Genomic DNA, 24,692 nt, shown 5'->3' on the forward strand with positions numbered 1-24,692 from the left:
TGCATTGTCATCCTGACACACGGCCCCGTCTTCAGGATACAATGTTTGAACCACTGGATGCACATGGTCCTCCAGAATGGTTCGGCAGTCCTTGGCAGTGACGCGCCCATCTAGCACAAGTATTGGGCCAAGGGAATGCCAGGATATGGCAGCTCATACCATCATTGATCCACCCCCATGCTTCACTCTGGGCATGCAACAGTCTGGGTGGTATGCTTCTTTGGGGCTTCTCCACACCGTAACTCTCCCGGATGTGGGAAAACAGTAAAGGTGGACTCATCAGAGAACAATACATGTTTCACATTGTCCACAGCCCAAGATTTGCGCTCCTTGCACCATTGAAACCGACGTTTGTCATTGGCACGAGTGACCAAAGGTTTGGCTATAGCAGCCCGGCCGTGTATATTGACCCTGTGGAGCTCCCGACGGACAGTTTTGGTGGAAACAGGAGAGTTGAGGTGCACATTTAATTCTGCCGTGATTTGGGCAGCTGTGGTTTTATGTTTTTTGGATACAATCCGGGTTAGCACCCGAACATCCCTTTCAGACAGCTTCCTCTTGCGTCCACAGTTAATCCTGTTGGATGTGGTTCATCCTTCTTGGTGGTATGCTGACATTACCCTGGATACCGTGGCTCTTGATACATCACAAAGACTTGCTGTCTTGGTCACAGATGCCCCAGCAAGACGTGCACCAACAATTTGTCCTCTTTTGAACTCTGGTATGTCACCCATAATGTTGTGTGCATTGCAATATTTTGAGCAAAACTGTGCTCTTACCCTGCTAATTGGAACTTCACACTCTGCTCTTACTGGTGCAATTAATTAAGACTGGCCACCAGGCTGGTCCAATTTAGCCATGAAACCTCCCACACTAAAATGACAGGTGTTTCAGTTTCATTGTCCAACCCCTGTATAAAGATTATTTAGCTCTGAAAGTAATGACCAGAGCGATGGTATTTTTCATCACTGCATATCAACTTAATAAATGTAAGTAAATAAAAATTAAATATAAAAACAGGGTTTCTGAAACTCCCTCTACACATATTCACACTACTTACATAAAATTACCCAGGCTAAAACTAATGCAACCTGCATGTATTTAAGTAATTACAAACTACAGCTCATTATTAACAGTATCCTTTTAAGTAACATCTTGCATTTTAGCTAAAACAGACAGATACTTTATTGATGCAGCAAAGGAAATTACTGTGTTACAGCAGCTACATGGGGAATAACAATAGTTTAATCTACATTAAAAACAACATTGTTAAAAGTAAAAACCACAGGCCCATAGTGAAGCCCTTATACTGTGAGGTAGTGCAAAAAAAATACATATATGAACGTTAAGGCTAAAATTAAATAGCTAATTGAACAGCAGCAACATCGCTTAATTCACTTAAAATTATGTGCAGTGATGTAGCTAATTATTAAATATTATTTTGGCATCTCGCTGCATTTAAAGCCTTATTCTTCATGCTAGTTAGCTTAGCTTTCCCGAGCGAGCTTTGGCTAATTTAAGAGAAAGAGTTCATGTATAGCAAATGTAAAAATACCAAACTAATTCACAGAAGTAAAATGTGCCCGTCTCACCTGTAAACACATCAGTGACTAAAATGTAACAACACATTTGCATTCACGGGATGAGGAAGTGGCACCAAGCATACATAAAATTCCAGCTCTCCAAACACACACTGAGTCAAACACCACTACAGCTTTCTCTACAACAGCGTGTGCGGTTGCGTGACTGTATGCTGTGCTGTGGCAACATCACCTTCATGCTTAAAAAAGAAATACAACCCCGGCGCCACCTTTCAGCAGAGCTTGTGCAAAGCTATGATTTGTAAACGTCATTGTATGGGATTAGGGTTGATTCACTGCAGATGGGGCACACAGGCGGAGCTGTGACTGTAATATTTCCAGAGAAGCCGTCTTGGAGGAGCATTAATTGATCACCTGGGTACGGTCTCGCCCTTCCAACACGTTAATAAGAATTTAATATAAGGAAGTTTGATCTATGACATGAAAAGGGCAGGCATGAAAAAAAGATGACACACTTCACTTCCACTCGTCGCATTTAAATAAGTGTTACTAGACACTGGTTTTATTGAGTATCCCGCGGTGGTAACCCTACATCCAAGCACAGTATAGTTTGCACCTTATTATTCAGTGCATATGAGTTTCTACAGTACAGAGCTGCAAAACGAAAACCATTTAAACAGGACTTTGCTATCTGATTATAATACTTACTTTTCTCAAGTTTAAAACCAGATATTTTGCTTTGAGAGCCTATGAATATGTATGAAATATGCATGAAAATGCAGACGCCAGCTGTTATGCTTTCTGATGTAAGCATAGGTAACGGATTCTCAAAACCCAAAGTTTAGAAGGTAAAAGCAATCCCAAAAGTTCCTCATTTAAGAATTTGTACACAAAGTGTTCGTTGGTTCCTCTGACTGTGATCAGAAGAAGAACCAAAGGCTCTTTGAAGCCGCTGTTCCACTAAGCCAGCGAGCACATGAAGCGTTCTGTGACTCTCGCAGTTATTTCTGGACTGGGCTCAACTCCTTAGATGATCTCGGTCTCCTGTGGCCCGCAGGGTCTTCTTTCAGCTTTGAAGACTTTCTAGATACTAACAAGATTTCCCACCAGCGTGCATATTTGACAAGATTTTTAGTTGGTGCCTCTTTTAGGGGGAACTGCAATATTATGCAATATATGTTTTTTTGTTTTTTTTTATCAAGAGCAGCTGAGGCTCAGTTGGTAGAGCGGGTCAAGCAGGTGGCAATCTGAAGGTCAGTGGCTCGATCCCTGACTCCTTGAGTCCATTTGCTGAAGTATCCTTGGACTAGACCCCAGTTTCCTCCAGTGCGTCCATCAGAGTGTGTGTGTCTGTGTGTGTGTGTGTGTGTGTGTGTGTGTGTGTGTGTGTGTGTGTGTGTGTGTGTGTGTGAGAATGCTAGGCACAGATAAAAGTCCACAATACACTCATTGGCTAACAACTAGTTGATCACAAAGTTTTCTTGATTTCACAGTTAGATGAACTGCTCGCTTGTCACATCATGTTTTAACCAACCAAGATGGCAACAGCAACAATCATTCAGCTAAAAGGCTCCTTAATGGGATTTCACTAACCAGTGAGTTTTACCTCAGAGGCTACAGCGTCACAGTTGGGGCAACATCACCTGTTGCCAAACTAAATTGTGGATAAGTTGCTTCATTCTGCGTCTGCTACTTGCTACTCAAGAAGTGAGGAAATTTAAACTTCAAAACATCTGACGTTCACCACAAGTCCTGATTAGATTAGATTCAACTTTATTATCATTGTACACAAGTATACAATGAAAAGTACGTTCCAGAACACCCATCCAAGAAGAATACAAACAGAACAAACAGGGGAGACAGGTGTCTGCGGTCATGCAGCCGTTATACAGGCGCTACCGTAGCAGGGAGGGAAAGCAAGTGAAAACAACAATAGGATAGGTGAGGGAAAAAAAAAAAACATCTCATATTTTGCCCCATAATCGGGGGCACAGTATGATGTTGAAAAACCTCTGCATAGTAAGCACATACAGCATAAATGCATGGAAAAGCAACAGGGTAGGGCGGGGCGAGGGGAGCCGGCTGAGGTGAGAAGTCCAGGATACTGTGGAGCCTTCCAGCTGTCCTCGACTAAACAGTACCTGATAAGAGGGGAATAATCGGTAGCCAGGCTGCTGGGATACCAGATCACAGAGGTCACGGGACAGGCAGGGGAAGAGCATCTGTTTATATAGCTCCAGGAGATAATGAGATTTCCCTGCTGTCCCAAGGCCAGGTAGGGGGTTATCCATGAGGCATGCCGGGTTGTTCCACTCAGGCAGGCAGTTCTCCTTTTCCGAGTCTCCTTGTGGAGAAAAACTTGCTCGATGCATTGAGAGACCAGCTGACCAGATCCATAATCTTAATTTCAGTTCGAAGCATATGTAAAGAGAGGCTCTTAAAGCACAGCGAAGCAGCAAAATCGGGTAAAACATAAGGGTAGGGACAGGAGGAGTAGGGAGAGGAGAAACGCGTGCGCCTCAGTCGAGAGCCGGAAGAAGAGCCGGCGTGAACAGGAGGGGTCTAATGATGTGGAGTGGGAGCTTTGGCGCTCTGGGAAGAATCTGAAATGCAGCAGCTCGTTCAACACGTTAGAATCGTCCTTCCTGCACAGCCGAAACCTGCCATTCGTCTGCTCCCCCCGTGCAAGTCAGCTAACTGGATGAGGGTTTTATTATAAATAACTTTTTTGTTTCAGTGGACTACTTTGATTTCATTTATTTTGCACAGTATGTGGAAGTATTTCAGAGTTCCTTCCTTTATGCTAGCATTTGCGGCTTTGACTGTAACTGTGCCCGGTGGCTGCTGCTGAAACTTTTCAAAAATCAATGATGCAAAGGTTATTTTGTGCTCTGTAGCATAGAGACTGTAACTTTTCTAATTTACTTCCACTACAACTGCTGAAAAAGTCTCACCTTCGTGTTGCTGTATATGTGTATAATCACTCCCATTTGGTAAAAGGTTTTTATCATCTCCTCTGTACTGGGCAAAGGTGCCTCTTTTGACCATTTATGTTCGCAGTTTGCTTGTTATTTCCTATTTATCCAAAACGGATTTAAATACAAAATCTGAAATTCTTACTCGCGAGGGCTGATCTTTGCTGCTTAAGCTAATTTTTTTAAATCTTGCATGTAATTATGTCACTGAAGTGTGCTAATCTCTGTAACAATACAAAAAAATATTAAAAATTCCACTGAGTGCCACTCATGTCCTGATGAGCCTTAGTATGCATTTTCCTAAATATGACACAAGTGTAGCATCTGTGTAAATAATTTGTTGAAACCAAATGAAAGCACTGCACTGTGAAATTGTGCTCTGTGGACATGAAGGGATACATACAGATGAGGGAACAGAAGTGAATACAGCTGTGTTGTTACTTCTCATAACAAATTACGCACACATTTTTATCCACAGAGTTTGAAATGGAGATTGTTAGCTACAATTTTAATCCATCCATCTAGTATTCATTCACTAACAGATGCATAAAAAAAAAAACCAGCTGCTCACTCAAAATTATCCTCTGTCATCTTTGGGCACAGAAACTGCCAAGTAATCATCATCCACTCTATGTTTTTATTAAATAGCAAAGCTAGTCTTACAATTCATTTTCCAACCTCACCTCCTTAGTATAAAAAAAAATTCTAATTATAAATCTCATTCCCACCCGTGACAATAATAACCTGAAGGTCAGCCTTAAACCTCTCAAAGTTATGCACGGATTTATTTATAGAAACGTGTTTGAAGATGCTGCTCCAAGGCTGTGCAAAGCCAATAAAAACAAAAACTCGCAGGGCCTTCAAAGTTGCCAGTTTGGATCCATGAAGTGGCAGAGAAAAGGAGGCTGGGAAAAAAAAGTGAATGAGCAGTGTGTTTCAGCGCGTCAACAATTATGCCTGTTGTGCGCTTCGTGCCTTCCAGCCGAGCGCCACAGTACAATTCTGTGAGTTTGTGTAAATGAAGCGGGCATCCCTGTGTGAGGGAAGCAGGATGATTTCCTTTTTCTTTCTGTGGCAACTTACAGGAATGTGAATAGTTTTGTGGCATACAATTAAAATTAAAATTTAAGCATGAACACTCGCAGGATACCACACTGGATCAAAGGTAAATGTAAAGTTTCAATATAAAATTTCAATAATTAATATTTAAATTTATTTAAAGCTATAAAAATTAATATATTCATTTATTTGCTTACAACAATTAAGCATATATAATGTGAAAGATGTTGCCTACAATACAACTAGAAGTAACCATATTTGGACAAAAGGGCAGAATGCTAAGTTCTTAGCTAAGACTAGCAAGCTTGGTTAGCAAGCTACAATCAAACTGTATGCTTTTAATGCGCAGATGCTAATTAGTGCTAATACTAGAATTTTACCAAACGTGAATGGAAAACTTCATGGATTGACCAAAATATTTATCAAATACAGTTACATTTAAAATGTTACTAAATTCACCAACAAGACAAACCAGCCTAGTTCAATCAGTTCAGTAAGTAGAAGTGAGGCCTAAAGCTCCTCGTCAGTACACCTGTCAATCAAAGAAGCATGCCCCTAACTCCAGTATCCACATGGATAAGTAATAAATTCACTTCCTTTACAATTATTACAGGATTCTAGCCAGAAAACAAAATTTCAGCTCGGTGCGCATGTGTGATGGAGTAGGGGCTAATTAGCATTATGCTAAACATTATACCGTGCCAGCTTGCTAATTCAGTAACGGTGAACAGTTAGATAATATTATGTATGTAATATTCTCTGATAATGCTTGGTCCTGCAGGTCACTGAAGGTACCTGAATCTGATTGGACCATGCGACTTGATTGATTGGATCCCTCTGGTCTGTGTTACGATGCTCTGGGATAAGATGCACGTTTACCTGCAGCTATTGCTAATAAATATTCCTTAAGCAACATGTCAGTGTGTTATCCTTGTGAGTCTATGAAGATAAGAAATAAAACAAGCTCCTGGGATTTTATGTTTAATAGGAAGCACAAAATTGTCCTTTGAGCTCCCTTTTTCCTCTACTTCCCCCTCAGTTTCATGCTTGTTGCTATTTTGCCTGCAAAATCAAGTGTGAACAGGACCGTCGGGAGATCAGTACGTCTACGGGAAAATGGCCTCTCAGTCAGGTCAGCAACTGTGGTGGATGGAAAGATGGAAAATGCACTCAGTTTGAGACTTCACAAACAGACTTCCACTAATGTCAATGTGGCTACTCAATCTTTTAAATACAGTCTATAGTTGTGCTTAGTCATTTGGCATTTTACACTGGTATACTGGCACAGTATTATTACAGTGCCAAAGAAAAGAGCTGCCATTTTCCATTTTGTACAGAAGCAGGAATGTATTGTGCGGCTCTCAGAACAGACGAATACTTTTGCTAACAAATCAACAAACTAACCAATCATAACATCATAAACATGATAGTTTTTCCACTGATGAGGTGCGTTAAATTCATCAGCTTCTGATAGGAATGAAGGAGCAGATCAGAGTCAGACTGGAAGACAGAGAGAGTTCAATTGCCAAGTTATTAGGTGTGTATCAATTCAAAACTTGTGTTTCCATAATTTTATTAACTTTACATTATTAAAAAAATTCCCAGGCACAGAGTCAGTGGTTATGACCCACAAATGTACCTGGCTCAGACATAATGAGGAGGGCAGGACATGTCACCTGTGCCAAAAGCACCGTAAAAGGCTGCTGGATTATGAGAGCTGCTCACAAACTGCTGGATGGATATAGGCTGATGGCAGCTTTCCATAAATCAGAAGAAGAAAAGGAAAAACACCTTAGTGGAGGCTGCACTTTTGCAAACGCTTTGCGTTATAAAAGCTGGAAAACAGCTGCTTAGAAATGAATTTTCTGTCTTTAGGAGGAAAGCTGCAGTGGACTCGGGGCTCATGAAGGCTGCTTCACAATAATGAATCAATGCTTTAGGGAAAAGTGGCCTCAACACAGCAGCTATGAACCCTTAATGTTTGCTTATTGCAGCTGACTGAACTGTACTTACTGTCACGGTTTGGATGTAAATCCTGAAGCCATTCAATTAAATCATTTTATATTGAACATCTCTACATTATGACTTCAAGTAGGTCAACAAAATTGCTTTTCTGACCCTAGGTCAGTGCCACCACCAAATATGCAAGATTATGAATGACCAGCTGGTGGCAGAGCTGTTAAAATTCCCAGAATGGGGATTAACGTTGATGAGATTACTCACTGAATATAGATGAAGTTTATATAGTTTTTTGGAGATCTGACAAAGTGGAAAGTGGTTCATTAAAAAAACCAAAGTGCTCCTTCACAAGTGACAGAGTCCTGAGTGATGGTTGGTGAGTCTTTTCCTTTACCTTTAGATTTGGTATTTGGTGATGGTCAGAGTGATCATGCTGAGGAGTTTAAAAGAGAAAAAACAGAGTTGAAGAAAGACACTAGAACTCGTTTCCTGGCCTTACCACCAAGCACTGTGCACATAACCTCAATCCGGCCCGACTGCTTTGAGTCACAGATGGGAGTACCGCACCTCATCAAATATATCAGGACTGCTGGAGCAATCTTCTGCTTCTACCCAGCCTCCAGCAGTAAGACCGCCAGTCTTGAGAAAGGAGAGGCTTTTTGAAGTCCCTTAAATCAAACCGCAGGTTAGCTGCATTCCTTTGCAAATAATGAGTTCTCTCCCACTGAGCTGTGCCCACTCCAAATTGTGCCTGGGAAGATCCACAAGCAGCTTTAGGTTTTCATAAAGAAAAGCCTTTACTTCTCCCAGGTGGAGCAGGAGATATGAGATCAATACCACAGTTCTTGATTTTTTTGTTAATTGAATGATATTTCTAGGTGTGATATGAGGTCTTTGGCCTACAGTAAGAGCTCTGAAGGTTTCTCTGACACAGGAAAGAAAGAGCAGCACAGTGAAGGACTGCTGGCAGGTATCCCATATAAGAAAAAGAAGCCTTATTAGACTTTTATCTCTTATACTATGATTAACTCATGACAGTGGCCACTTTTGCATTTTTCCCTCTCACATCATATGATAAGAAAAGCAATTTAAGTAATAATGATAATAATGATAAGAATAATTTGACTTGCATTGATGAGGTGCCAAAAACACTGATTGATTACAAATGCTGGTTGACTCTGCTCCACACTTTCAGAGTGCATCACAAGGCAATTACCTTTTGCTAGCCATAAAAATCATTGGAAGGGTCCATAATGATTGGTCATCTGTCATCATCCAATGTGTTTTACTTTAAGTGACAGTGAAAACTGTTGTAGCAGTGAGACCCACTTGTTTATATGATAAAGCTTCCACTGTTACACATCAATAAAAACTAAGGCTGCAATGTTTCTGAAAGCCAGACGGGACTTCCACAGTCTCTAGTCACAGCCCGCGAGCTCTGTGGTAAAACACACACTTTAGCTGAGCGGTCTGTTTGTCCATTTCTAATTAAGAGCACATTTTGTGTTGGTGTAAACAGTGTGTGTGTGCGCGTGTGTGTGTGTGTGTGTAAATATAGCTAGAGAAATGTCGTCGGTAATGATAGGCTAATTAGCCAAATGGAGCTGTTGGTCATTAACGCCTGGTAAAAGCTGGGCTGGTGAAAGCTTTCATTACTAAAAAAATTGCTCTGGTAAAGAGTGAATTGGAAAAACATCAGAATAATGGACTTCATTTAGGGTTTGAAATCCAATTATGATCATATGGTTAAAAAAAAAGTATTTTTTTTTTTCTTATTCATTCTCCTGAGGTATGACTCAAATGGCCGACAATCATTACATCCCTAATGAAATATATACTTAATCAGGATTTGATTAATTTCAATGTTACCATAGGGTTTAATATGAAGTTGGCCCACCTCCTCTGGGAAGGCTTTCCACAAGAATTGGGATAGTGTTAATCTCCCAGAAAGGTATTTGTGAGGTCAGACACAGTCTCCACTCTAATTCATCCCAAAGGTGTTCTATCAGGCTGAGGTCAGGACTCTGTGCAGGCCAGTCAAGTTCTTCCACACCAAACTGGCTCATCCATGTCTTTATGGAGCTGCTTTGTGCACTGGTGTGCAGTCATGTTGGAACAGGAAGGGGCCATCCCCAAACTGTTCCCACAGAGTTGGGAGCATCAAATTGTCCCAAATGTCTTGGTATGCTGAAGCATTAAGAGTTCCTTTCACTGGAACTAAGGGGCCGAGCCCAACTCCTGAAAAACACCCCCACACCATAACCCCCCCTCCACCAAACTTGAGCTTGGTGATGTAAGGCTTGGATGCAGCTGCCATGGAAACCCATTCCATGAAGCTCTCTACACACTGTTCTTGAGCTGATCTGAAGGCCACATGAAGTTTGGAGGTCTGTAGTGATTGACTCTGCTGAAAGTTGGTGACCTCTGTGCACTATGACCCTCAGCAACCTCTGACCCCACTCTGTGATTTTACACGGCCTGCCACTTCATGGTTGAGTTGCTGTTGTTCCGATCACTTCCACTTTGTTATAATCCCACTAACAGCTGACTGTGGAATATTTAGTAATGAGGAAAATTCCCAACTGGACTTGTTGCACAGGTATCATCCTATCACGGTACCATGCTGGAATTCACTGAGCTCCTGAGAGCGACCCATTCTTTCACAGATGTTTGTAGAAGCAGTCTGCAGTTAGTGGGGTTAGGTTAACTGGTAATTCTAAATTGCCCATTAGGTGTGAATGTGAGTGTGGATGGTTGTCTGTCTCGCTGTGTTAGCCCTGCGACAGACTGGCGACCTGTCCAGGGTATATCCTGCCTCTCGCCCTATGACAGCTGGGACAGGCTGACACTTCAACCCAGACTTGCTCCAGTGGAGGCGTTCAGCTGCCTTCACTACAACACTGTGATAGAATTGGAACGCTTCCAATCTGTAAGAATGGGAACTAAAATGTTCCTTTTGAGCAAACCTGTCTGTAAATTTATCACGTGGAGATTATGGTCATAGTTTGCTCCGTGGCTGCAACAGTAACAGCAACAACTTCAACATGCCCTGTCACCAGAGAAAGACCTCTGATAACCCTGAAGCTCAAAAAAGCCTGAAAGCCATCTGCCAGCCAAACGAACTGAGTCTGGTGGAAGCAGTGCCACATATTCATCGCATTGCATCGTTGTCAAGGTTACTGGTCCATAACAACGGTCTCCTGGGAACCCAACAAGCACATGAACAGTTGCGTGATGCAAAAGAAAAAAAAAAAAAAAAAAAAAAATGCTAAAAGCAGACCAATACATTAAATTCTGTAAACATCTCAGTTTACTGGTTATCTGTCCCCAGGGTTTCCAGGTCTACTGTTTATTAGCAAAAAAGATAAATGTTCTTAAACTACAGAAATTATTAACCAGGGTTTACAAAAAGAAGAGCGAGGTAAACGTAAATTAAAATCTAGAAGGAGGCTTTAAATAAAAGGCAAAAAGAACAGGAATGATAGGTTATGTAAGAGTGGAGAAAATGTGGCTTTGTACTGATGTTATCCTGTGGCAGCTTATTAGCATGAGTGTGTTTCATCATTTTGCTTATTCATGAATACTGAAGTGCATCTACATATGGCTTATTTTCAGCAGATACTGCAGGAGAAGACCGTGAGCTGCAGACTGAAAGGAAACTTCCCACAACGATCATGGCGATGCAGGTGAGTTCAGGGTTTGAAATTTTTTGAAAGGGGGCGATTTAATTATGGATCAGTGCCTCGAGCAAAAATGATCACACATTTTGATATCATGAAGTATATTATGATTATTATGCTGTCGGTCCTCTGCTTGTTTTCTTCCCACAGCACAGCCTGGTACCATAACCTTTGTAGGCTTCCTTATTATGAATGCAGCACATTTACTAAGTGTGTGCTTCAAACACAAATATATGCAAAGGTTTTAAGCACTAAAAAGTAAAATGGGAACAGTTTGTAAAAGAATATCATTTGCAACTGTACAGCAAAATGTGAAAAAGTCTTCCCAAACCCAGCAGATTGTAACGCCTTTACCGATCCAAGTAAGGCAACTTGAATTAATAATGTATTAAAATCGAATACAAATGAGGTAAGAAAATCTGACACATTTTAACCAAACTTGGGCCTCCACCATCAACCCCATCAACCTCCAAATGTGGTGCTCGAGTCTAGTTTGATACATTTTGTCATTTAACAGCAGTAAAAATTTGACGACCCTGAAGCTGCCCAAAATACACAAAAATGAAAATATTCTAATTTGACACAGATATTACTGATTTTTGACATTGAAACTGTTCCGAGTCCATTTTGACCCGTACCTCCCGTCCACCAACATGGGTCAAACTGTGGGAAATGTTGGTTTTAAGGGTTCTTGAAACTGTGTGCGTGCCATGTCTGCGTGAATTTTTAACAGGACAATGGTACCAGAGTTCAAGAGGGACCTCGAGACCGTAAATGCAGCGTTCCCATTGAGATAACACATGACGGGTTGGAGAGATCATAAGATTATAAAGACACCTGAGCTGCCATCAGTAGGAGAAATGGCAGCTTTGAATGCACAAACCAGTTTGCAGTTAACAGTTTTATGTTTTGTGCTGAAAGTGTTAATTCATGTTGAACTGTTGTTGATAATTACAGATACTGCTTATGATCCTCCCTGTGTTTGGCAGTGTAGGAAGATGAAAACATTTTGTGAAAAGGTGACAGTACTATGAGGAAAATGTATTTATTATTAATGATTAATAAAGATATTCTTAAAAATAAATAAGAACTGCAGTCAGCAAAGGAAACCTACCTTCCATATAGATCACTATTACAGGGAAATACAAAATAATTGTATAATACATCATAATCTGAGACATCTCCACTTTATAGGGCCCACACTGTCTCAGAGCATCTCACTGTACACAACAGAGTCCTGAGCTTACACAGTGTTACACAAGAGATGTCAAGAGATCTGCATACGTAATGTAAATCCTGGATACATCAGGTCACTGGCAAATCCCACAACATATAGTCTTCCAGGTACCACAGACACACAGGTAGGCTGTAAAGACGTCTGTGATTCATTCTACAATTACACAGTGATCCAATACTGAGTGGATGACAGGAGCATGTGTCCTACTGAGTCACAGTGTGTGGCTGTCGATGTCTTTGCCAGTGCATGCATAATGCAGACTCTGCCTTCTACCTTTTTCAAATTGTGCACAGAAAATTGCCTTTGGTGTACCTGTGTGTTGTTACCATGACAACCAGTATTGTCCAATGCGGTCAGTGGTAAATTACAAAAAAGGAAGCAGAAAGCATAAATATTATATTTATTAAAGCACATGACTGGGAAATTTGCTGAATTTCCCAATGTTTATTCAGAAAATAAAGATTTGCTGTGAATGTGTATAGTAAGGCAGCATGTTCTAACACCCCTCTGCATATGTGTGTAAAAAAAAAAAAAAAAAAAAAAAGTATACAGGGACAAAATACCAATACTGATTGGTAAGAACTGAGATCACTGAATTATTGAATTACTGAGATCACAGCCAGGAGATGTAGCTTTTATCTCACAGGAGTAATACTGCCAGTGTCTAAAATTAACACATTTTCCATTAACACTGCTGCTTCCCAGCCTTATAAAGCAGGCTTAGCCTCACATGCTTAATGTTCACTGCAACAGTTTAGGCTTGCAAACATTTACTGAGAATCTACTGCAACTACGAGCAGCTTTTACCTTCTGTGCTTCAACATTTTCAGGAAACATTCATGGAGAACCTTCTGAATAAAGATGGCATTTTCTGATATTACCAGAGCTGCCTGTCAGGAGCGTTTCACCATTACTGAAGAGTAACCACGATTTCCTGGTAGTTTTTCCCGCCATCCACCATCTGCCTTCACCACAAACTCAGAATCATCTTCCACCGCAGACAACCTCGTCCAATTTTTTGCTCTGGAGGTTTGCTCAGGAGGAACAGGAAACATGGATAATTTTGCCCCATAATGCAGTCAACAAAGGAAAGCTTTTAGAAAACCTTTCCAGTGAGCAGTTTAGGGAAATTGGGTCATTTTAAGAGTAAGTGGCATGATTTGACTTTGATGATCCACGTGGAAAACTGACCAACTACCACATGTTCTTCCAATGTCCAACCCAGACCAAAGAACGTCGCTGTACATCTTCCCCTGCAAAGTCCAACTTCTCTCTTTGTCTTTGGTGAGGAGGACAAACATTTTCTCTCACATCTTATCGCTCACGACACATTTTCAAAAGGAGCTACTTTAATTTTCCCTGGAAGAGAAACAGCACCGTCCAGTTTTTTTCCCCATAAATCAGTCCTGCAGCTTTTTTTCTCCAAATCTAACCTCGGGACACAAAGTAAAACAGAAAAACAGGAAGTGACTTCTCTTTCAGTGGGTAATTTACAGGAGAAGAGGTACATTTCCACAGCATGCAATCATGTTTAGCTCGATGAGCCTGCTGCGTAGCTCGTTGTCTAAAAATGTGATTTTAAGTTTGTCTTCCTTTCCTTTTTGTTCTAATGAAAATGCAGACTAGAGTCTGTTTTCCTGGTCCTCGTTTTCTCAAAAGACACTTTCAGTTGCATTTGCTGCACTCTTATTGCTCCCATGTTGCAAAGTAATTTATTTTCTAGTTAGTCATTACCAAGGGGGACAAACACAATGGGTATTATTTCTCCTGTGTATTTTCAGTCCTTCTTTCATTTGGCATAAAATATATGTTAAAATCCTGAGCTCCATTCGCTGTGGAAGGAGCTGAGCAATTTTCCTCGAATCCAACCCACAGGTTTATAAAGTTATATCTTGAAAAGTATAAAGTTCAGATATTAAGACGTGATGATTATGCAAAGTAAAATCTCTACAGCTCAGTTAGGACCATTATAGTCAAAAGACGATTGTTATTTCCATCTGCAGTAATTTATATTTGGCAGCATAGCCCTGTTCTGGGACCTCCCCGCTCTTCCATGTGGATACGTGGAATGCATAAATTAGGGCAAGCACACCCCGCCGCTCCACCGTGTGCATACAAGGAAAGTCAGAGGCAAGGAGAGAAGCAGCAAGACACCAGCACAGCACAGAGCAGCCACTGGTGACTACAGATATGGCACTAATTTAGTCAGCTTGAGAGGAGGAGCTAGGGTAGACGTGGGTTGCAAAGTGGCTTGCAGATACCACCAACTTTGGGCTAGATTTATGCTCTATTCAGTTATGCCACCAGCACATGTGCAGTAATACTAATGTGAGTTACACTGCAGTATGTGGTCCTCTAAGCCACAAAGATGCATCAGGGATCCATCTACTTTAAACTGTTCTCAGTGCAGATGCAGGTTTCTGTAATTGCTCCTGTATAGACAGCTGTATTCCCACAATCATGAGCAAACCTGGCTATTAACTCTAAAGGCCTACATGTCATGCTCTCACACACACAAAAAACACACACACACACATCATGTATGTAGACGTGAGCTGTGCAGCATTTTGTTTAATGATTAGCCAGCCTGGTGCTGTGCAGCATCATTTAAAGCTGAGTGAAAAGGTGGAGAAAGGGAGAGAAAAGCCACACTGTGGTAATGAGAGAAAGCACAAATAATTGACAGCAGAGCAAAAAAATACGGGAATACAACCTGCCATTCGCCCACCACGGAAACAGGTAAATCCCATCAGCAATTCTGACAAACTTCTCCCAGAAAAAGACAAAAAAAAAACAGACGAGTGTGAGAGCAGCGTTTGAAGTTTGATTTCTGACTCATCATTTCTTCCTGTCAAGTTAAAAAAAATATAAATAAAAAAGCAGTCAGAAGTTAGGCTGCACCCTCTTCCAAAAACTTTTTTCCTGCTGGGTGCTGCTGACACATACTCCTCATTATCTTAAATATAAAAAAGGTCACATTGCTGCAGATCCCTGACAGAGCTGAAAGAGCCCGTTTTAAACACTCAGTGCTGGAACACATCATAGTTTAACTTCACAGCCGCACATTACAACACTTCAGTTTCACCGTTCCTGTCCCAATAGGTGCATGAACACACAGGCTGCAGCTATGACACCAGGTAAGTTTTTTGTTAACCTGCTAATATAATTTTATATTGTCTCACGTTTCTTTTTCATACTGAAAACTCACCCAAGTAACAATTTGAGCAGTTTAACTCAGAATGTTCATTTTAATTAAGCATGGGGTGAGAGTCGAGGTGACCTGTGCAGCACTGTGTCGCCTGCGAGCTGCTAAATATTAATTACATATCTTCAAATATCACTGACAGTGCCAATTAAAGATTTTCACTGAGCTTTTAGGATACTGCCCTCAGGTACCCGTCAAGTTATGAGAACAAAGACACCTTAATTACCCAAGTGTCCTCGCAGATAAGCTCTGACGCCCATCACTTACAGTTCAGCACGAGCTGATAGCAGTATCTGAAGCAGAGGGGTAAAGTAAAGACAAAATGTTAATGGCAAGCGCCTCCAATCATCTTTTGAAAGTGAAATTAATTCAGCAAAGCTAATGCAGGCAGATATACTGTCTGCCAAGAGAAGCCACACACTTCATGGTAATTTTTAGCTCACTAAAGAAACACAGGAAGTAGATTCTGCTGTCTTAAAAAAAAAAAAAGAGCATCCCGTTAAATCTGTATAATTAAAAAACAGCCACACTAAAGTGTAAACCACACATGGATTATTTTCATGTCTAATGAGCACATGATCCAATAAGTAGCCTGACGAAGCAGATGCATTTCAAACGACTGTTGAGGAGTGTTTCTTTCAGTCTCCAGCACAGATATTCAAGCTGCTAATAATAACTGAAATCTGTCACCAAGTGCTCAAGACTTCAAAAACATACATACAGAGGAAGAGACTAAAGAGAAGAGAGCCTGAGCAGACGCATTAATGAGGAGTAAACGTTAATGTCAGCGTGCGTGGGAGTGCTTGTGAGTTCTAGACCTTGAACATCAGGGCAGGCTATCTAGCTGCCACCTCTGACAAAAGTAAAACAGGCATTTTAAAAAGGGCTAAAGGAATCGCTCCACATGTTTTAGAAGTATGGCTATTTTCTTTTTTTTTTTTTTTTGCCAAGAGAGAAATCTGACTCTCACATCAGGTTGGCTGTGGCTCAAGTGACAGGAAAGGTTGCACACTAAGCCCAGGGGTGGCTGTTTGATCCCCTCCATATGCCAAAGCGTTGCTGGGCTGAACACTGATCCCCAGCCTGCCCCTTTAATAGCTGGCCAGCACCTTGTATGAGTGTGTGAATGAAAAACGTTCTCATTTTATACAGCTGCTAAAAATTTTTGCTAGGCTAAGCATCACCTGGCTAAGAGGTAACTTCCGAAGCCTGAGAAGAAATGGCAAAAACTGCAGTTCCTCTAAGTGCCACTTGAAGCTGGCTTTAAAATAAATAAAAACCCACAGACTCTCAAAATCCACCTGTGTACTGGGCCTGGGGGGTGTGGCCACTTTGATTGACAGGTTGATGATAAAAAGCAGCTGAAGCCTAGGCCTGCTAGGCCTCACCTCTGCTAATTGGACTCATTAAACTGGACCTCCCTACTGTGTGTGCAACATTTTAACAGATTATCTGACTGATGCTATAGCATGACCATCCAAGAAGTTTGGTCTTAGTTTGTGAATGAAATTCTAGTATTTGGTTAACCGATACTCCACGTTAATCAGCAGATATATGAATATTGCACCACGCAGTTTATAGCTTGCTAACCAAGCTAGCTAGCATTAGCTGATACCTTAGCTTATCAGCCTCTCATCCAAGTATTTTCACTTGTGGCTCCAAAAACAAAAGGCAACATGTCAGCAGCCAAAATGTTAAGGCTTCAAAATATGGAGTCCAAAACAAATAGGTGGCTACATTAATCTTTTTCCTCACAAAAACCTGTCCTAGAAGCAGTTTTTGCAAGGCGCTATATCAAATTCTTATATATTCAATAATCAGAATCAATTTACTGTCATTACATGAAACATGTAACAAAAAGAAGTTCCAGAACACCCATCCAAGAGGACAACTCAAAACAAACAGGGGAGATAAGTGTCTTTGGCCGCAGTCGTGACGACGCAAATACAATTCTGTCGCGGATACAAATTTTGGTGACTTCTAAGTTACGCGCAGGCGACGAATATTGAACGCAAACAGAGAATGTGACATCGCATTCTCAGAGGGATGAGGAATATAAAATCCAAAGACAGGGATTTATAATTGCTTTTTAAAAATATATAAAAGCTAATAATTGCTGTATGTGTGACGATGTTCACACAAAGTTTGGAGATGGGGTACATACAGACATACATACAGTACATACAGACGCTACAATCAGGCTCATGGTTCATGTTTTGCCTACCGTTATGAAATAATATTACTCTTCTCATCACAATAACAAAAGCATGTAGCAAAAGCAATTTCTTGGGAATATGGTTGGGATTAGACACTAGGGAATGTCAAGAACAATATGCGAACAAGTGAGCACTAATGCAATGCACAAATCCACCAACGATAAAACAAATCAGATACAGCAAAAAACAAAGACTGAGTGATCACAGATATCAAATGTGCATCTTTGAAATAACCAATACATTATTTATCATAGTAATCTGCTCACACCGTCCCCTCGTATTTCCAGGAAAGACGGTTTCATGGCATCGAAGTGATAATGAGGCCACAGACACACAGAGCACAATAACAGCCGAAGCTTGGTCAGAAGAACAATTATGGTTTTGATGCAGAATCTTTGAAAGTTTTTTAAAGCTCTGTATTCTGCTTGCAAAGTGATAATGACCAGTTCTTCCTTTTTCAGTCTTTTTGTCTGTCAACTGGCGATAAAACACTTTTATCTATTTTTACCTCGTTTGCTGTTCTGTTTTCTTGCATCTAATGGTGTGTTTGCCCCCCCCAGTTACTGCCTTTGCTGGCTACACCAAACCAATTTTACTTTTGCTCCTTTTCCTCATATGTATCTTGAGACACTGACTTCCCTTGTGAAACAGCAACCAGTATGTTGCTCAGTATACAGCATGGCTCCTACAGTATTTGTGTTAGTGGTATTAATTAACATACAACCAAAGACACCCTGGTGTGCCACATTAACAGGGCTTTCAGATATTGTGCATTCGCCTTTAATTTATGTAATTTAACCGCTTTCTGCTCTTACACTTGTTCTACCATAAGCCGCTCTGGATGACAGCATCAAGAAATAGCCTCTTAGGGGAGTTTTTTCCTGCTCTAAACAGCTGTGTCAGATTCTGCAGTAACAGAGATCTTGCTTAGGGAAGCAACAAGACAGTATAAAACTGTAACAGGTCACTGCTTCTAGTCCCAAGTTGGGACACTTAAAGTGTGGCCGTTTTTCTTTTCTTTCCTTTCTTACTGGCACTGTAACCCTCACCTGTAATTTCCCCTAGAGCACAATGGGCAGACATTGGATTAGCTATTAGCAGTAAGAAAATAAAATAAAAAATAAAATTAACCCATCAATAAATAAACTTACTTTAATTAAAACTTTTTTGTTGCGTCCCCTCGGGGACAGGCAGGGTTTAAAGGCTGGTCATTAGACAGTCACACACCAATACACCCTCAATCTCTCCCACTTGCTGCTGCTGTCCTTGAAAATCAATGCACTTCCCAAGTGAAGATTTTAAGAGATACTGATTTTGCAGCCCAGTGTCAAGGAGAACATTATGGAGACTATGGCTGGAAGTTTCCTCTTTGGCACTGGAAAATAGTGCCAGTCCTGATTTAAGCCTACAATGTCTCATATTTGACTGAAAACCATTGTTATATATTTATAAGTTTACACTTGCTGTTGAAGCTATTAAAATCGTATTTACTGGGTATCAAGAGCTTTAATAAAGATGTGATTGTGAGAATGTAGCCTCTTATTGTTATTCTGTCTAATGACCATACAATACTAAATATCTGCAGTGTTTATTTAAAAGAAAAATCTAATAAACATGAATCTAAACATGTTCATTGTGGATCATGCTAAATTTAAGCTCCCCACTTCTGTGTCATGATAGAACACTTTTAAAATATTATTTAGGAATGGCTGTATGTACACAAAACACAGTGACACATCTGAAAAGTTGACACTTTTTCTTCCTCAGTGTGTGGCCGGTAAGTCAGCGCTTACCCTGAAGTCAATTCCCACGGTGGAGATGAAGCTCCCAGCCAGAAAGGCTCCATCTTTGAAGCGAACCAGCAGACAAGTCTTTCCCACACCTGAATCCCCCACGAGCATCACCTGAGACAGAGCAGAGTAGGTGAAAATGTATTGGTTGATAAAACTCTAAGTCTTGCACATGTGTGCGTGGGAAGATGGTTGAGGTAGGGAAGGGAAAAAGTTCAGGTGAAAAACTTATCTACAAATACACAGGAGTTTAGGCAATAGACACACACACACACACATACACACTCCCATATTCTTTCCACTGACTCCACTGGGAAAGAGCAGAGAGTACAGACTAATAAATGGTAAATGGACTAGTTCTTATATAGCGCTTTTCTACTCAGTCAGAGCACTCAAAGCGCTTATACAACCTGTTTGCATTCACCCATGCACTCCCATTCATACAAGCACTTCCATTTTTATGAAGCTAAGTGCTTTTAATTACCTAACATTCACTCACATTCATACTCCGACAGAACGGTCGGAGAGCAACTTGGGGTTAAGTATCTTGCCCAAGGATACATTGGCATGTAGCCTGGAGTAGCCAGGATTCGAACCGCTGACCTTCCGATCAGTAGGTGACCTGCTCTACCTACTGAGCTACAGCCACCCCGAAATCCACACTGTGTTTCTTTCTTTCTTTCTCATCCAACACACAAAATTCTGCTCATTTTTGTGTCATTTTATATATAACATATTTTTACCTCTAGTCTAGCAGTCAACTCTGATATAAACGTTGACTGAGTTTAATTCGCGGTGATCAGAGGTGATATTTGAGACACTGAACTGTTACAAGTGGGAGTACCACACGAAGTCAAAGTGGAGCTGTGATTTTGGCCAGTCTATCATGGGAACAGTTGCTAATCAGGGTGCAATACTAATACCAGCTGCCACCCACATAATGAGAATTTAGATTTGCATATGCCCAGTGTAGAATATCATTAGTCTTTTTCATCTCCATTTCATAGTTTCAATTATGTATGTCCTGTGTCAATGCTCCGTCATTATTAATTGTTTCAGCCAAGGCGAGAGCCGAGGCAGAGTTACAGTCAAGGTCTGTAAGTATTTGGCCAGTTCAATTCAAACAATCAAGATATGATTGAACTGCAGACTTTCAGGTTTAATTCAAGGGCTTTCACAAAAGCTTGGTCTTAACTGTTTTCTAATTAAAGCCATTGTTACACAGTAAGGTACAAAGACAAAATGATAAATGAAAATTGTTCCACTGTCAGAATACATACATGTGGATCACTGCAGTTTGCTTGCCTTGTCTGTCTCTTAGCAAAAGTATGCAAACATCACCGAATTTGGTGGTGGAGTTGTGGCGCTTTCACAAAGGTAGAACCATTAAACTTGGGTGGGGATACAAATCTGGCTCTTCTAGTTTGTCACTTATCATTCATAAAAAGTTAAGAGTTGAAATGTTTTATTTAAAACAAAATCTACAGTACTGTGTAAAAGTCTTGAGCCACCTCTCTTCTTTATATTTTGCTTCCAAGGAGCCAGGCGTAATTTTTAAAGTGGTGTTGAGTAATAGATCTTCAGGCTTTCCAGTTTTTCTTTAGACATTGGCTGCTTTTTCATCACAGTTTGACAGGCATAAAATTATATATATATATATTTTTTTATTTACCAATAAGGTGGTTCCCAAAGAACTATTAAATGAAAATTTATCTTGGTATACTTCAGCATGGAGTGCACTGTGTCCTTAAAAAAACTGAAGAAACTGGACAAGGCGAAGACAAAAGAATAAGTGGCTGACCTAAAAACTATGTAAAGCAGATGAACAGTATCTGAAAGTTATGTCCTCGACACCTGAGAGGTGCATCTGGCTCTTCAGTTGATCCATCTACTGTTCACTGAAGCCTCATCAGAAATGGTCTCAGTGTCAAGCTGTGGCTGTCAAGAAGCCATTCTTAAGGAAGGGAAACAGGAAGGAAAGGCTGAGGTGTGCCAAATTACACAAAAACCAGACTGAAAAGTTAGTGCGGGGAAGCACCATCTGATTTTGATCCACCATGTAATAACATCTGATTTTTGCTTCATTTTTCAGCATGACATCGATGCACTGCAGACAAACACATAATTGAACACTATGAGTCATGGATTGGCCTCCCCAGAGCCCAAACCTTAACATTAATGAACCATTGGGGGATGATTTTGAGAGAACAGAAGAAAAGAAAAGAAGAGCTTTGGATGTCTTTCAAGAGGCCTGGAGAACTGTTCCTGAAGACTCTTAAAGAAATGAGTGTCTGTGGGAAAACAACCGTCAGCTCACCTGTTTTCTGACCTCAGCAAACACTTTTCTGTTGAGCTTTTGGGCTCAATTGCTTGTTTCAAGTCATAATGAATATAATTTAGTGTTAATTCTGTACATTTCAGCTCAGAATACAGAGATAGCGGTTGCTGAAACTGTCAACCAGTGGGTCTTCTGATACTTTTTATAAATATGGTTTTAAAGGTCTGAAAATGTCGTGTTTTAGCCAGCTACAACAGTGGAGAGAGACAGGAAAGAAGGGAAAGCATCGAAATTACATTTTGTGAGGGAAATTTAAACTGACATTCAGTGTTGATGGCATCTGCCCCCTAACACAGATATCAGGTCAGCCCAAAAAAGTAACCTCACCGTGGGACGGCGGTAGCATTTACTTATTTTGTCAGCTCCACTCCTGTTAAACAAAAAGCGCCTCTGTTCTCCTTCAGTGCTGTTAACTGATCTCATTAATAATAGAAGCCCCTCTCCATCACATCATTTCCATGTTATTGCACTGGACTACATGTACGCCACAACACTCAGTGTTCCTAAACTTTGGAGCCTGAAAGGAGACACCGGATGCACTGAGCAGCATTTCGTGCATGTGAGAGCAGTTTGGAAGGTAAACACGATGAAATTTCAAGCACAGCAGAAAAACTATGACTGTGGAAATGAAGATCTGAAATCCAGCTTGTGTATTTATTTATTTTTGCAAGCGTACAGCATGTGTTTCTGTATATGTTACATATGTTTTTCTAATTTAAAGTTTTGTTTCATGACTGGCTAAAGAAGCCTGTTTAAAAATGAATAAAAGGCTTTGTATAATGTATATAAAGCTACTTGCACTGCAGTCAAAATATTAGATAGTAACTTGGAAAAATGTTCACTCATACAAGGAAATTCTGAAATAAAAATATACACAAGACAAAAAATAGGCTCAAACTAACTTCCACATACTGACACATCTGAAAACTTCAAAACTAATGACATAAAGCCCACTACCGTTATAAAAAAACAAACAAAAAAAACTGCTTTTTAGGACCAAATTAATCATCTTCTAAAATTCATCTCTGCAGACATTCACTCAGCCACTGCACATAAGCACACCTCTAACAAAGAAGATACCACCACACTTTTTAAAAGTGAGTTTCTTTGTTTAAACCGGCTGCTGCAGCTCGCACTTAATTTATCCGGTAAAGTCGCTAAATCGAGCACACCTAACTCACCTTGAAGGAAATGTCATAAAACTCTCCGCTGTTGCTGATGGACGGTCTGCTGGGATAGACCAGTCCGGAGGACGGAGCAGCGGCTGCGGTCAGACCTTTCCCCGTCCTCCCGCTGCTCGGAGATGCCTTGGGGCTCTTGGAGCTCCCTTTGCCTTTCGCTGCCTTCTTCCTGGACATGATTTGGACAAACCTGCTCTGCTTCGAGCAATTAGGAAAGAAAAACGAGGAGGCGAGTGTGAACTGAACACTTTTTTTTTAACCTCGTTGAGTTCTGGTCGGGGTGCGTTGAGGTGAAGTAAGTTCACCTGTGCGTCAAAATCATGACTGTGCGTAAAGCGTCAATTAGGGACTGATTATCGGACAAAAAACTGGCTTTGAAGAGAGGCAGCTGTGGGCTCGGCGGTGCAGCTGGATGACTGTAAATCTGAGATCTGTTCACAATGTAAACAGCGCTCTCTCTCTCTCCCTTTCTCTCTCGTAATGTGATGTCGGGAGCGGGAGAAAGCGTGCGTTCAGAGGGAAAATCCACCCTAAAATGAAAATCAATAAATAAAAAAACATAAAAGCCACACACTTTTCAAATCATGTTGGACAAAAGCAGCCCTGTTACGGCTGGAGAAAGAAGATTCCTGAAACTGCTGGACTTGACTGATGGATCAATCCACATGAAATTTGTTTTAGGGAGGACAAGAGACCGAAATCCGCCATTATATTAGCTCACTGGAAAGCTTTACAATACGATGCAGCTCTCTTGCCGGCACTTTCACATCTCATATAGGCTACGGCTTCAGTTTTTGATGCAAATCCCACCGCACAATAAAAATGTAAATTCTGTTTTGGGTGTATTTCTCTCTTAAAGGTCCAGCTTGCTTCTGGCACCGATTCAGACTTTGAATCGGTGGAACTGCTCATAATAGGAAGACTTGCTGGTCTTTACAGACACTTTCAGATTCAAGGCTGCATCTCTGTAGTGTCCAATTCTATTGAGGCAGCACCTCCTGGGTACAGGGTGCACAGGTGCAACAGCTGTAAAGCAGGCATCCTGTAAAATGTGGGACTTCAGGTTGCCCAGTGTAAACTATTAGCTGTTATGTTTGAGATTCAGAGTTGCATTAGAGCAGTAAAAAAAAAAAAAACCTAAATGGTTATGCTTAACCCATTAGTCCAATGAGTATCGTCAATTATTTAACTGGAATAGAGGGTTTGGTACGGCCATACACATTTGTAGAGGACTATAATCTCAGGCACCAGAAAAGGGAAAGATATGACAACACTGTGCAGCTCAAGAGGGGAAAGCAAAAGCACCACAGAGCCTTAAACATATCAAAATTGGTCCTGGGGATCAAAGGGCAAAGATTTTTATTAGGCCCATACTCAGTCTTATGTCAGAGTAGAGTAAAACTTGCCCTATGAGGCGATTTGCTTTGCAGGTAAGATTTCAACACAATACATACATACAGTATAATGTACAAAACACAGTAGAAATTCCCACTGTCCTCTACTGTCACCAT

The 24,692-nt window shown here is 40.8% G+C and overlaps 1 protein-coding gene across 1 annotated transcript in view; it reads right to left on the minus strand.

Moving 5' to 3' along the window:
* rab26 (RAB26, member RAS oncogene family) overlaps positions 1 to 23,475 on the minus strand; it is a 105,828-nt gene extending 82,353 nt beyond the window's left edge. The window contains exons 1-2 of the mRNA XM_030755161.1: positions 23,182 to 23,475; positions 19,666 to 19,776 (exon numbers count right to left, since the gene is read on the minus strand). Coding sequence (XP_030611021.1) covers positions 19,666 to 19,776; positions 23,182 to 23,358 — 288 coding nt within the window. The 5' untranslated portion in view covers positions 23,359 to 23,475. The remainder of the gene's footprint in view (positions 1 to 19,665; positions 19,777 to 23,181) is intronic.
* Between the last annotated feature and the right edge of the window lie 1,217 nt (positions 23,476 to 24,692).

This window comes from Archocentrus centrarchus, chromosome 19 (genome assembly GCF_007364275.1).
Source record: "Archocentrus centrarchus isolate MPI-CPG fArcCen1 chromosome 19, fArcCen1, whole genome shotgun sequence".
Classification (NCBI taxonomy): Eukaryota; Metazoa; Chordata; class Actinopteri; order Cichliformes; family Cichlidae; genus Archocentrus; species Archocentrus centrarchus.